General features: G+C 39.8%; 1 protein-coding gene across 1 annotated transcript in view; it reads right to left on the reverse strand.

The window, feature by feature from the left end:
- cpamd8 (C3 and PZP like alpha-2-macroglobulin domain containing 8) overlaps nucleotides 1-14,029 on the reverse strand; it is a 43,796-nt gene that overhangs the window by 19,814 nt on the left and 9,953 nt on the right. The window contains exons 15-28 of the mRNA XM_079245130.1: nucleotides 12,689-12,864; nucleotides 11,542-11,691; nucleotides 11,198-11,359; nucleotides 10,941-11,083; nucleotides 9,432-9,494; nucleotides 8,267-8,498; nucleotides 6,954-7,107; nucleotides 5,825-5,946; nucleotides 5,658-5,709; nucleotides 5,209-5,507; nucleotides 4,399-4,467; nucleotides 1,596-1,752; nucleotides 1,200-1,376; nucleotides 227-308 (exon numbers count right to left, since the gene is read on the reverse strand). Coding sequence (XP_079101256.1) covers nucleotides 227-308; nucleotides 1,200-1,376; nucleotides 1,596-1,752; nucleotides 4,399-4,467; nucleotides 5,209-5,507; nucleotides 5,658-5,709; nucleotides 5,825-5,946; nucleotides 6,954-7,107; nucleotides 8,267-8,498; nucleotides 9,432-9,494; nucleotides 10,941-11,083; nucleotides 11,198-11,359; nucleotides 11,542-11,691; nucleotides 12,689-12,864 — 2,038 coding nt within the window. The remainder of the gene's footprint in view (nucleotides 1-226; nucleotides 309-1,199; nucleotides 1,377-1,595; nucleotides 1,753-4,398; nucleotides 4,468-5,208; nucleotides 5,508-5,657; nucleotides 5,710-5,824; nucleotides 5,947-6,953; nucleotides 7,108-8,266; nucleotides 8,499-9,431; nucleotides 9,495-10,940; nucleotides 11,084-11,197; nucleotides 11,360-11,541; nucleotides 11,692-12,688; nucleotides 12,865-14,029) is intronic.

Raw genomic sequence — 14,029 nt, forward strand, 5'->3', positions numbered from 1 at the left:
AAATAATGTATTCTGCCTGCCGACCTTAAAAACATGAAGGAAACACTCTATACCAGTATTTCCACAGGGAAAGATCCATTTGAGCTAAACTCTGATTTTGACCGAAACCTCTGTTTTGTCCTGTGACCTATGCCCCAGTTAAAGCTAAAGAATGTTGCCAGGGGTAAGCATATCTTGGATGGTGTGAGTTGTGTAAACTTCAACAACTACACCTAGAATGACTCACCACATACTGCCAGAGGAATCCCTTTCGCCAAAGGCACTATATGATCCATCCTGCCGTTTGTAGGTCAGTTGTCTCTGGTAGCCTGGAGAAGAGCAAAGTGCAGATACACTGAACAACAGACCCAAATATCCATTAAGGGCAAGATCTGAAAATGCAATAATGTGAAATGAAAATGTTCAGTTAATTGTATTTACTCTGGTAGAAAAGCAGCAGTGTCAGTGGCAGATGAAAACAGAAGCAGCAAGAGGAAACCTAACTTTAGCACTTTTTTATAGTACAGAAAATCCGAGTAAAAGTGCTTTTTTATTTAATCAATAACAAGAGGTCTTTGTTGTGAATGCAGAAGGATATAATCCATATTTAAAGGAAAATTCTGATGTAGTAAAAAGAAAACTCGTTCACAACAACCAGCCAACAGTTAGAAAACATTCCTCGCTCAGTTAATGAGGAAGGGATGTTTTGCGTGCCTCTGTGACAGAAGTGATTGACTTGTCAGGATTCTCAGCATCCACTTGAAGAGCTTAACCACCTCTCTTGTTTCCTCTGAAAGAGCTACTTGCTGAGTAAATGTACATCAGCAAGCGTTTGAGAATGCAGCAGCCTTCTGCAAAAAATATGCAATCCATTTCTTTTACATTAAGATCTGTCCTGAAGGTAACCTTAGTGTTAAAACAGCATATTATTACTAATTCAGCTGTATTTAGAAGTCTTATGCACAATTTGAATAAACCAAAATGTTGCCGTTTAAAAAAAATCACATTTGCTTGCAACTTTAATCAATAAGCAAATGTTAAACTTATTAGTAAAATGTACTGAGTAAGAGGTTGAAAGACAACAAAGGCTTAGCTAGTTGTTTACCAGTTATTGTTTACCATTTAATCCTTATTCCAATAAGAGGCAACGCTGAACGCTTGGTCTAAGGTTGCAAGTGTTTTTCTTTGTGAAGATGAAAATGAAGTGAGGTCCAGTTTACCTTGAAGCAGATAGTCAATTGCTTCGTTCTCCACCTCGGGACTAAGCTGCTTTGTCTTCAGCAAGTACTTCAGAACAAAGACGTTCGGGGCAAAGTGGATCATGTTTTGTTCCCCACATCCAAAGGGCAGCCTTAACAGCTTGTCCAGGTTATTTAAAGTTGGTCCCATGACATCCCCTTTTACAGGTGCACACACACACACACACACAAACAAACAAACAAATACACATTATATTACACATCTGTTACTTGCACTATTACGACAATGGATTTCATAGTCATTAAAACACAAACTTCTGAATCTGAGTAAGCTCCTTGTGAATGCATGTAAGAGTAGGCTGTGATTAAAAAAAAAAAAAAATGTATGTATAAACATCCAACCATACACTAGTTTACCGATCATAAATGCACTGGCTCTCTCTGATCCTGGCACCATATTCTGTGGGACCGCTAGTGTGAAGGCTTCATTGTGATTGTCATCAGAGTCTTCCTTCCTCCAGATTTTGAACTCTCCCACTGAGCCCCAGCCTGTTGAGAAGCCAATGTGTTGCACCTGAATGGATAAAATATGATCAATAGATAAATTAAATCCAGTTAAACTAAATGTAAATGTAACAAACTGCAATTTGTACATAGCTACCATACATAGACATCATATATACGTAGACGCCGCATTGTATCACGCCGCCTATACGAGCTGACGTCTCATCGCGCCGCCATCTTGGATGGGTCTCCCATGCGCCTCCAATGCATTTATTTGTAAGGTGTAGGTCCAACCACGACAAGAACCCCACGGATTTTTACCTGTTTTTCCTCACAGTTTGGTTTGTTACAAAGGGCAGAGATATTGTTATGATACAGATCACTGTAAAACATTAAAAAACAACATGCTTTTAAGTTAAAATATTTTGATAAGTCCAATAGTTAGGGATCATCAGCTATCTAACTATCCCTTAGTTAAGCTGCGATAGGTTTAGACTGCTGAAGGACATTTCCTGGTACACAAGGGCTGCTAACTTTCCAAAAACTTGGAGTAAGATTTAAATAAGACAATCCAAATTTTGCTGTGTACAGAACAACAAGACATTAGAGCCAGGATGTTTCATTTTATGTAGGTTTAATAATAAAATATAGCACTCAGAAGTAACATTACATTATACATATACATATATACACATATATATATATACATACACACACACAGACACACACAAACACACACACACACACATTTATATATATATATATATATATATATATATGAAATTAAATGAAAAGTACTTTATTAATCCCAAAGGGAAATTCAATATTGTGGTATATACTAATTAATTTGAGGAGGTCTTATTCCGGAGGCTGCAGGCAGGAATGATCTTCTGTATCTTTCAGTCTTACATCGGACCTGAAAAAGCCCCTCACTGAACACACTTTGTTGTTTCATCACTGTGTTGTGGAGAGGGTGTGAAGAATCCTCCATCATCTTCATCAGCTTGTGCAGCATTCTTCTTTGGACAATCAGCTCCAGCGGCTCCAGAGTTACTCCAAGCACAGAAGCAGCTTTCTGGATCAGTTTGTTGATTCTTTTCAAGTCTCTGGTTCTGATGCTACTACCCCAGCAGATGCTGCAAAGCTGACTGCACTCTCCACAACAGACTTATAGAAGATATGCAACATCTTGGTGCAGACGTTAAACCATCTCAGCTTCCTTAAGAAGTAGAGTCTGCTCTGACCTTTCTTGTAGATGTAGTCAGTGTTGCATTTCCAGTCCAGTTTGTTGTCCAGCTGAACTCCAAGATACTTGTATTCCTCCACCACCTCCACCTCCTCTCCCAGGATGGAAACAGTGCTTTGTTTATTCTTCTTCCTCCTGAAGTCAACAATCATCTCTTTTGTTTTGCTGGTATTTAATATAAGATGATTGTCACCGCACCATTTAACAAACTGACTGACCAGTTCTCTGTACTCTGCTTCTTGTCCATCCCTGATATACCCCACAACTGCAGAGTCATCAGAGTATTTCTGCAGATGACAGGACTCAGAGTTGTACTGGAAGTCTGAGGTGTACAGTGTGAAGAGGAATGGCCAGAGTACAGTTCCTTGTGGTGCACCAGTGCTGCTGACCTCCATCTCAGACACACAACCTTTCAGTCTCACAAAATGGGGTCTGTTTGTGAGGTAGTCATAGATCCAGGTGGTTGTGGAGGTATCCACCTGGAATTTATGGAGCTTCTCACATAACAAAGCAAGCTGAATGGTATTAAAAGCACTTGAGAAATGAAAGAACATGACCCTCAGAGTGCTGCCTGAATGGTCCAGATGAGAGTGTGCTCTCTGGAGTAGGTATATGATGCCATCTTCAACCCCAAGTCCATTACGATATGCAAACTGTAATGGGTCCTGAAAGGTGTTTACTTGCACAGCACTGGGACTCTATTTTGTCTCAGACTGGTGTTGAAAAGTGTATATATATATATATATATATATATATATATATATATACACATACATATATATATATATATATATATATATATATATATATATATATATATATACACATACATATATATATATATATACATACATACATACATACATACATACATACATACATACATACATACATACATACATACATACATACATACATAGATAGATAGATAGATAGATAGATATATGTGTGTGTGTGTGTGTGTGTGTGTGTATTAGTGTTAATTTAGGTTTATTTTATTCTTTATTCATTCTTTGTTAAATGTAATGTCTTCTCCCAACTTGTTGTCTCATGATTGTACTTTGTGCAATACATTAAATCCTCCAGCGCTCTGCTTCGTTCCTCATATATGAAGCTACGCTTTTTTTCTGCTTCTACTTTTTAATCCTGTGTTGCCTCTACTGGGTTCTTGGTGTACAGGAATAATTCTAATAATAATATCATAATTCTAATAATTCACTTGCATTCAGGAGATTATTCGCTGTGTTAATATTATTTATCAACCAATTATGTAGAAAAGTGTTTTTTTTTGTGTTTAATATATACGCGTTGTTCCACAAAAAAAGTTTTGTGGGGAAACTACGCTGATGCTGCAGCAAAACTCGACAGTGGAGACCCATCCAACATGGCGGCGACGCTGGTTCACTCTCCAGCGCTCAATGAGGCGTCTACGTATATATGATGTCTATGGCTACCATAAAAGTGTCAAACCTGTCCCAGGAACTGGCCTGCCCATTGGAGGATGATGGATTCATTGGATGGATGTACACCATAGCCAACCTTGAGAAAAATGCAAAAAAAACAAAAAAAACAAAAAAAAAAAAATGTCAAGACAAACGTCTTAATTTAGCTTGTATTATCTAAATCTATGGTCAAACTATAACTCATGTGCACCGTTAAGGATAAAGCATTAATTATGAATCAATCTACTTGAGACAGCAATCAGTTCCCTTGCAGCTCTTTCTGCTGCCAAGTGTCGGTGATGCCAGTGTGATTCAATGCACTTCACAACAACATCACAAAAACAAACAGTCAATAGACCCATGTAGAGCACACTTTCTCTATGCAACGAGAGTTTGATTTCATAATCGCATTTAACCAAAGACTACACAAGTGCAAATGAGAGCCACACAGCTAACCCACTATGCCAACATTCCAAAGGAAAATAAATTGATTGTTTGGGCTGTAATATGCAGGTTTTTAATTGCAGCCTTTGATGAATCATGCACAGCTTATGCTGGGGTTGGGGCTGGGAAGCAATGTGCCAGCCACTGGCTGCAGTGTGACTACCAGGCCAAGGTTCACCAAATGTCCTCAGTGACATCAGCCTGTTATGCATGACCTTACAGGGAGGCGTACCAGTAAATGTGGCACCAGTTCTCCTAACACACAGACCCCATGGCCTGCTGAAGGGTTTTAACTCACATCTCTTCGAGTCAGAGCTTATGTACACCTACAGAGTACAAACATTTCACTTTGCCTACTAGTTTACTGCTAAATTTAGTTAATTTATCTTCTTACCTGCACTGTGCCTCTAGCCCAGCTGATCCAGAAACTGCGAAACTCATCCCAGGATAGGATACCTGGTGTGTGGATGCTGACAAGGGGGTCTCCCATTTTACCGATAGAAATCCAGGAACGGGTGTTCTGCCTTCCACCAAGAACTATCTCAAGCATTTCTGTACTGTCATGGGGACTGGCAGACAGGGCAATATGGGCATCGTTGTGGGTCTTTACTGCCACCTCGAACTGCTTCATCTTGGCAGGTTTTTTCACATACTGATACTCATACTTGTTAGGGGTGGAAATGTGGATCCTCTCTGATAATGGAAACACAAGATAAACCTGTGTTTTGTTAAGTTAAAGGCAAAAACAATGTACCCATGCAAGGTAGTTATGAAAAGTAATTAGCAACCACACTAATGATCCTGTCATTTATCCATAATCTTGAAAATCTCATTTGCACTGACCATTGGGACAAAAGAACACACTGTAGGTGTACTCTCTGGCGAGGCCCTCTGGCTGCAAGAGGAGTGAGATAAAGAGAAAAAAAGGAAAATGAAAACAGCTGCAGCAACACTCAAAACACGTTTAATATAAAATACAAAGTGAACATAATGAATGTCACAAAAGTTACCTCCACTAAAACAGTCCTGCGGACAAAGTCGAGGCCTGCTGTCCTTTCATCAATATCGTTTCCTATTTTGCCCATCAGGAATCCATCCGAACAGCAACTTGCACTATAGGCAATAGCACGGGCTGCAGAGGTGGCACAGAGCTGACTCAGACTTTCCTCTTTCAGTTTTCTCATCATACAATACTTGAGAATCTCAGCGTAATCAAAGCTAATCACAGAGTGCTGAAACAACTTTAGCTAGAATGCTGGATATTTTCCACTCAGAGGTATTTTTTAAGCTTTAACTGAACTGCTAATGATGAAGGTGGGAGAACTGGACTGGTGGAGAATAAGACTCTTATTGTTATATTTGGACCATTATGAACATTTACATACATTACATGGGGCTAACATATCTGTAGAAGGACACCCAGTTCTCCTGATGGGGAGCACATTGGAAATGTGGCCCTGAGCCAGTGGCTTCTCTTTGTGTGTGTGTAGTGAAAAGGAAACACAAGGGGCCGGGGAACTATGAGTGGGGCCATGGGGGGCCCATTGACCGCCACTGACCTGCAAACTCATCAACATGCCACTTTGTGTCACAGTGCAGCTCTGGTTACTCCCCCACTGCTGGCCTGCTTTGTGTGCACATGCGCTCAGGAGGGGACTATTTGTAACCTGGGTGGGTGACCAGATCACACACATCTCAACCGCTTGGCTGGAAGAGCTCTATTAAGTCAGTGCGCTGCCTCGCTGTAAGGCATCGTAGTGAGAGGACTGAGCTCCTAGTGAAAGGGTGCTTTTTGTTTTTTAGATCTACATCACTTCAAGGAATTCAAATATCTGTATTTTCACAATTGTGCAAAATCTAATCTGTTTTGTTTACATAAGCATCAAAATCCTGAATCCTTTTCTGGTAGAAAACACTGACCTGCTTCCTTCTCTGTTAACATGTGACAAGACCTACAACACTTAAAATAGAGCAGATAAGGATTTTATCATCTTTTTCAAAAGAAGACAGACTAGTTAACCTAAATATGTGTTTTATGTGTCTGAACAAAAAAATATGAACTGATATTGCTGATTAAGACATTAAATTGCTCCTTAATAATCTCAAGATAAGCTATATTTATATGCTGTCTGTGGGTACCTGTGATGTTAACGGTTCCCAGTTCAGTGAACGACAACACAATGGATGTAGGAGTAGCCTCCCCTGGAGCAACACACTTCTTTCTGGTAAGGTGGTGTTTTCCAGGATGGCCAATAAACTTGACGCCCTTTGGAACTGACACTTTCACGTGAACCTGTGAAGGGAGATGAGAGCAAGATACAAATCAGAGGCAACTGATCTACTCTGACAGCTTTCAATGACATCATATCTGCTGCGCACGCCCTTCTTCGTATAGTGTGTTTCCTCAAAGCTCAGAGACGGAGAATTTTTAAATCACATTGCAAATTTTCCATGCTGCCTGACTAATACTTCTCGTGCTCCCTGAAGGATTAAGTTCCACTCACCGTCCAATTTTCACAAGGCTCAGTAATGCAGAGGGATCTTTTAACTGTTCTTTATCTGCACGCCACAAGTCATAAATAACAGAGCAGAAAATATAGGAATCACATGTTGCTGGGGTGGACATCAAAGAAAAGGCTATTCTGGTTTGCATATTCACCAAACATGACATCAGGGCAGCACACGCACAGGCCATTTAAAAGGCTCATCTGCAAACATCATGATGTCATTTGTATGGAGTGCAGGATGGACCCACTTATGGCCAGGATGGAGCTTGGAGGGCTCTTCAAAGTGAGAGCTGAAACATACTTCTGAGCTAACATCCCATCTTGACTTTACAAACTTATGCTTCCTTTGAAATTTCATCACATCTGTGACCCCAGGCATACCTGAGATGACCAAATTTTCATAGGATTCCTTTAACTTGTTTATCACATTGTTGACAAGAACTCAATTCTGCTATATGTAGAAAAAAAAAAAAAAACATCATCAGAACAGTGCATTTCCAGCACCTGGAAGATACTCTGTGTTCTGTCACTTAAACTTCCATCATGTTATCTGACTGTTTAGTTATGTAAACATATATTTTTTTAAACACATTAGCTATGTTTTGTTTATTAAACATAGAAGCCATTCTGTAGTTTGGGAGATGCCGTTTTCAGCCCCTTGACTTTTTAACTCACTTCACAGAGACAAATACAAAACCTTTCTTGTAGAGTAATAAACTTTGTGACATGCTCAAATGCATCCATTTTTGGGAGACACACGGACATGTGGTCCACCATCAACTGATTTTTTGGTCTTTTTCAAAAAGTGTCGTTGGACGGACATGATTACTTGATAACTAACAACCTTTGCATATTTTTTTCTGTATCTTTAGGAATGTTATTAAATGAATTGTGCTGATTATTACTTGAATAGTTTGAATGACAGACTCTTGTCTGTCATCTTACCTCAGTGCAAGTGGGCAGGTAGTTGTAGACAGTAAGGGGGACTTTGGTTTGCTCCCCTCTGATCAAGCTGTAGGGGAGCGTGAAATCAACAAAGAATGGCTTGAAGGTACGAAGCTCAGCCCTCTTAGCTAAACCCAGTCCCTTGTCTTCAGACAGGCCAACGGCTTCTGTGACCCATGTGGTGATTGAATCCGGCACATCCAGCTGCAGGACAGCTTCCCCAGTCTCAGAGCTGTCAGTAAATACAATTTGAGTCACGAATTATGTTAGACAATGAAATACAAAGGTTTTAGTAATGTTTTATGGTAACATTTAACATATGTAGTAAATAGAAACCATTAAAATATGGGAAGATTATATTTATGGTGCTAACACCTGTGCTAACATCTGCACTGATGTAACTACAGCAAACATTTCAACATGGATAGGTGTGAGGGGCATTCAGGTGTTGACCCAATCACCTCCTCTGAGGTCATTCTTGGCAGCACATATTTTACGTTGGTCTTGGCAATGTGTCACAGGCCATAATAAACTTCCAAATGTGCGCTACACCCTTCCTTTTGATCAAACTTGCCCAAATTCCACTTTAAAAAGGCTTTCAAGTAAAATCAGAACTTTGGACTTCACAGGAAATTAGAGAGTGCTAAAGTCCCATCCAAAGAAATCCAGCATATGGAAATCTATGGGCAATTTATTTATGTTGGCTTAAAATGAAGCGAGAGAGCTCATGAGAAAGTATTAGTCCGTTCCAAGAATAAATGAGGCACCTTCACACCCAGAAGGAGAAATTCTGTATGCTGTCACATGATGGAACGTTGTCTTTTTTTACATGCAGCATTGCCTCGCATCTTTTCTCTATTAAACCCATCTCAAATTCACATTCTTCCCCCATTAGTCATTGTTCGTCCTCAAGTATCCTATTTTTTCTTACACTTTAACTGTTGTCTTTTATGCTCCACCTAATTTATGACCTTGTCTTCCTGTTATTTTCATCTCCTCTTTAGCTGTACCAGTACTTTAATATATCTCTGGACTCAGTTTAATCCCTTCAAGTCTGTAACAGTTTTATTCGCTTCAGGTGCTTGAAATTGCAACAAAGTCGCATCAGAAAATATCTAGCTCGATGCACATGCAAGAAAAATACTTATACAAAAGATTTACACACCTGACATTGAGGCAGTGCCACACCCAGGTCTCTGGGAAAAATGTGCGCCTCCGCTTCTCAGCTCTACAACCAAAACACAAGCAATCATCAGGGGAAAAAAAATTGCCATGATTGGAAAATATATCACTGAAAAAGTCATGCTGACATGCTCTAAGTAACATCATGTGTTTAATGTTCATTACTAGTATAAGACACATTCACTGAGGAATGCAGGGCTAAAATACAGACAAACAAAGGAAAGCTATTTTTTTTTTGCCATGTTTTTTCCACATTCCATTGACTTTATTAAACCAAAGGACAACATCAAAGTTACAGAGAGAATTTAGGGATTTTAAAGTAATAATTGCTTTCTTATGGGCTAACTTTCAAACTCACTGCTAACAAAATGCAGGCTTATATTGTTGTGTGTGAAGCAGTAAAGAATCAGAATAAATTTTCTTCGATAATCAAAAATATTTCTCTTCCATCCACCGATAGGTAAAAAGAAAATAAGCACATCCAAGAATACAATTAGTTTTATATTGTTAACTAAGCCTAATTATTTATGTTTACACATGAGGTATGAGTTGTAGGATTGTGTTTCTGTGGAATGAGCATCACAAAAACTGTGCCAAAATCCCATATAACCCATTTACACCACATCTGTCGCTGGCGACATTCCATCCTTGGTCAACCTTGTTTTGAGATCCGTGCTTAGTGTGTAGCACTGACTGGCATCTAACTGATAAGAAATTGTCGAATGAGATTCCAGTGGAGCAAATTGCAGGACCATATCTCCAGAATCCGTAACCTAACTCCATCCTGCAGTATAATACATTCCCCACACAGAACCAGGATCATCACAGGGTAGGATGAGAATTTGGAAGTGGAGAGGATGGGATGACTTGGCCTAACTGAACATTTGTTGGATCAGCTTTGGCATGCTCTGCGTGCCAGAATCATCAGCATGACCACGCTGGCTGAACTTCAACAACTCCTGGTTGAGCAATGGGAAGTCTTCCCACAGCAAAATGGCCCGGCTGGTGCCCAGCATGAGGACGAGACACCAAGTTATTCTGGATGAGTATGGATCTTCCACACAATATTTAGGTTCCTGACAATGTAAAATTAATCAAATATAAAAGTAGCTAATATTTTTTGTTTTCTCCTCATTACTATGGTAGAGTGAAATATTTGAATCCACCAAACAGCTACTGACACATTTAGCTGCGTTGCTTTCATTCATTCATAATGCTAGCCACTTAATCTGATGAAGGGTCGCTGGGAAGCTTGTTCCACAAAAATAGCATTGCAATTGAAGTTAAACTTTTAAACTTCAAATGCAATACTCTTCCATAATATGCTTTCTATAACTTTTTCATTTTAATTTCCAGTTTCTCCTTTTTTTTAACCTAACTTGCACTAATCCGCAATATTTCACTCTCACTTTCACTCTAAGGCCATTGATCAATCAACATATGAGTAATGCCCTTGAGACTGCCTCTAACATCTCAGAAATAGGCCATCTACCTGGTTGTGGGGTGGGAGTGCATGGCAGCCGCCAAGGTGGAGGTGTGTGGCTGAAAGGCAGGGACAGCCTCATCTGTGTACATGTCTCCACTCTGCCGATGGTTTAAACTCACCATATCAGTCATCACCACCAGCCCCGTCTCCTGCATTTAAACATTCAAAGAGATAAACACACACACACTTACACACACACATACTTAAATATCTTCATGTTTGCATCATTATTATGGACTGTTTAACTAAGACTGTGTTATTACAGTGAAAGCAAAGCGTGCATCTTTAGTGATGTCCCAGTGCCATGGGAACACAGAGGATCGCCTGCGTCTCTTGGATGACAGCCCAGGCCACCAGTAGTGTCCATCATCTTTGGGAATGCCAAAGACATCCGAAACATCAAATTCTGCCATCTCTTTAAACACCTATACAGTGAAAGCACAGTCATAATTTAGACAGATTTAGCCCAGTTACAGATTTCTAGTGAGGCAAATACTAAAAGTCCAGTGATTCAGATTAGTTCTCCAAGTGATCTGCGCCTAAAGCTTCAAAATAATTTAATTAATTAAGTATCAATAATGTTGAATAAGGTACAGTTATGGCAAACCTTGTCAGGACTGAGCTGAAAGTCAGGCTTTAACAGGTAAAGACTTTTATCCACAGTGGCCACACAGACACAGGAACCCTTCTCCGCTTGGACATGCAGGGTCATGGGGTCCCCTGGCATGGACTGGTTAGACGACAGAGAAACCAATACCTGCAACCCAACAAACATAATACACACAACTGTTATTCAATTCAACTTTATTTGTATAGCGCCACTTCACAACAATGTTGTCACAGGGCACTTTACACACACGAATCAACATACACATCATTTCGAGCCAATTCATATATATCCTATAATAGAAACCAATTTATATGCATAAACATATCTAATGAGCAGAGATTACTGAACACTTTCAATTATTTGTGTCAATAATTTCAGCAATATTTGATAGTGTTGCCTGATAAATGCAAAGTTGCAATTTCCCTATCACATGGAGTTTTAATAGTTCTAAGTAGGAATAGTTTCAAGAACGCAACACAACAAGGGCTGGAAACTAGCCTTTAAGAGAGGGAGGGATGGTGAGAGTTGGCCATAAACTTTCACACATCAGTAGTATTTTTCGCCAGCATGCAGCCACAAATTAGCCCAGTTAATCGGTTTCGCTGCCCTCCTTTCACCATTCTTTAACCTGTCATCCTCTCTTGTCATGACCCCACTTATCTGCCAACGGCTTGCACGGTCTCTGTCTCATCCTGCCCGCACAGCCCCCGCCTCTGACACACACACACACACACACACACACACACACACACACACACACACACACACACATATATACACACATGCGCGCGTGTAGTGTTGTAAGGGCATACCAGAGAGCTGTAAATACTTAAGGGAGTTAACTCCACCTAATTCAAGCAGGAACTAGGGAGTGCTCTCAGGCCAACACAGCTGTTTGTTTACAGACATTACACTATGGTGTAATGGCTGGTGCATGGATACTTTGGTTGAGCTTCAAAATGTATATAGACTCCACTCTCCCTCTAAGTTTTAATAAATACTTCTTTGAACAGAAAAATAAAGAATACACACAGCGAAATAAATTTTATGGCATAAACTTCCAACACGGTAAACAACCCTGACATATAAATGTACCAGTACTTCCTCAGGGTTAACTCAGACAACAACTATTAGATTTACAAACCTGGTTCTCAAACTTGGGCTGCACCGAGATCTGCAAACTGTCTGTGACCCCCTCACCATTTTCTCTCACATAGTAGACCAGCAGACGGCTGAGAGGTGCCATGTTGTGACTAACAGGAAAACGCAGAAAAGACACACAGGTGTCCAACTCGACCTGGGAGGAAGAGCCTGCAACACCTGGCAGAGTGAGGGCAAAAGAAAGTGACTGGGGTAAGTCTTCACGAAGACTTTCAGGTATTCTAACAATACCAGAACACCGGAGTACAGAAAGTACCATCATATCATACCAGTGTCATTCAGTGCACTAAGGATGTGCTCATCTACCACGATCTTTTAGTGTCTCTTAATGGCTTAATATAAGAAGTGATGGCTACATATTTTTCTAACCTGGTTTCAAAGAGCAGAGGTAACACCTATTCTTCCAGATAGTGACCTCACTGTTCCTGCTACACTTACTGTTCCCATATTACCATGTAAGGACTGTCAACGTTGATGTGTTGATGGTTCCCACTACAACTCTGCCTTTTAACTTTTTGTATCAGTAACTTTCCCTAAGTTAGCCAGACTTATTGATACAATGAAAGCCTTATACTGTGTGGACATTTAATCTATGTCGCTGTTCAAAAATATCTTGCAGTGCATTGGTTCCAGTGTGCTCAGTGTTGCCAACCTTTCACTCTCTTTCAGTAAGGTATCTACTTATTTATTAATGCCGTCATTCACTTTTGTAAAAAAAAATATGTATTAAATCTTTTCTTCTTGAAATTATAGACTCATCTCCAAACTTCCATTTATTTCTGAGATCTTATCGTTGTGGTCAACCAACTAAGTAGCTGCTCTGTATCAACATCCAGCTGTCTTGACTACTTTCAGTCAGGTTTTTGTTAGGAACCTTGGCATAACCCTTAATTCTGGTTTAACTTTGGACGCACATGTCAAGTCTCTGGTTTGTTTCTGTTTATATCATCTGAGAAATATTACCAGACTAACCTCAATTGTGTCACATCCTGAAGTGGAAATAATTATCCATGCGTTTGTTTAATCATGATTTGATTAATGAAATGAATTATACATATGTCTTAGCGAGACCTCCCTTGTTTTTAAAAATGCTGCTCCCCGGCTTCTGATAAAATCCTCCAGGTTTTTACATATGACTCCAATTCTGATGTAGCTGGACTGGCTTTAAATTTAATTCCGAGGGCAATTTAATTTTTTTTTTCTGACTTAAAAAGCTCTTAACAGACAGAAACTAGATTATATGAGAGGGCTTCTGCACCCATATCTCCCTGGCAGGTCTCAGAGGTCCTGTGACCAGGGCCTGATGATGGTGTTCCATAGTAAG

Source organism: Telmatherina bonti (genome assembly GCF_933228915.1).
Source record: "Telmatherina bonti genome assembly, chromosome: 8".
NCBI classification, from domain to species: domain Eukaryota; kingdom Metazoa; phylum Chordata; class Actinopteri; order Atheriniformes; family Telmatherinidae; genus Telmatherina; species Telmatherina bonti.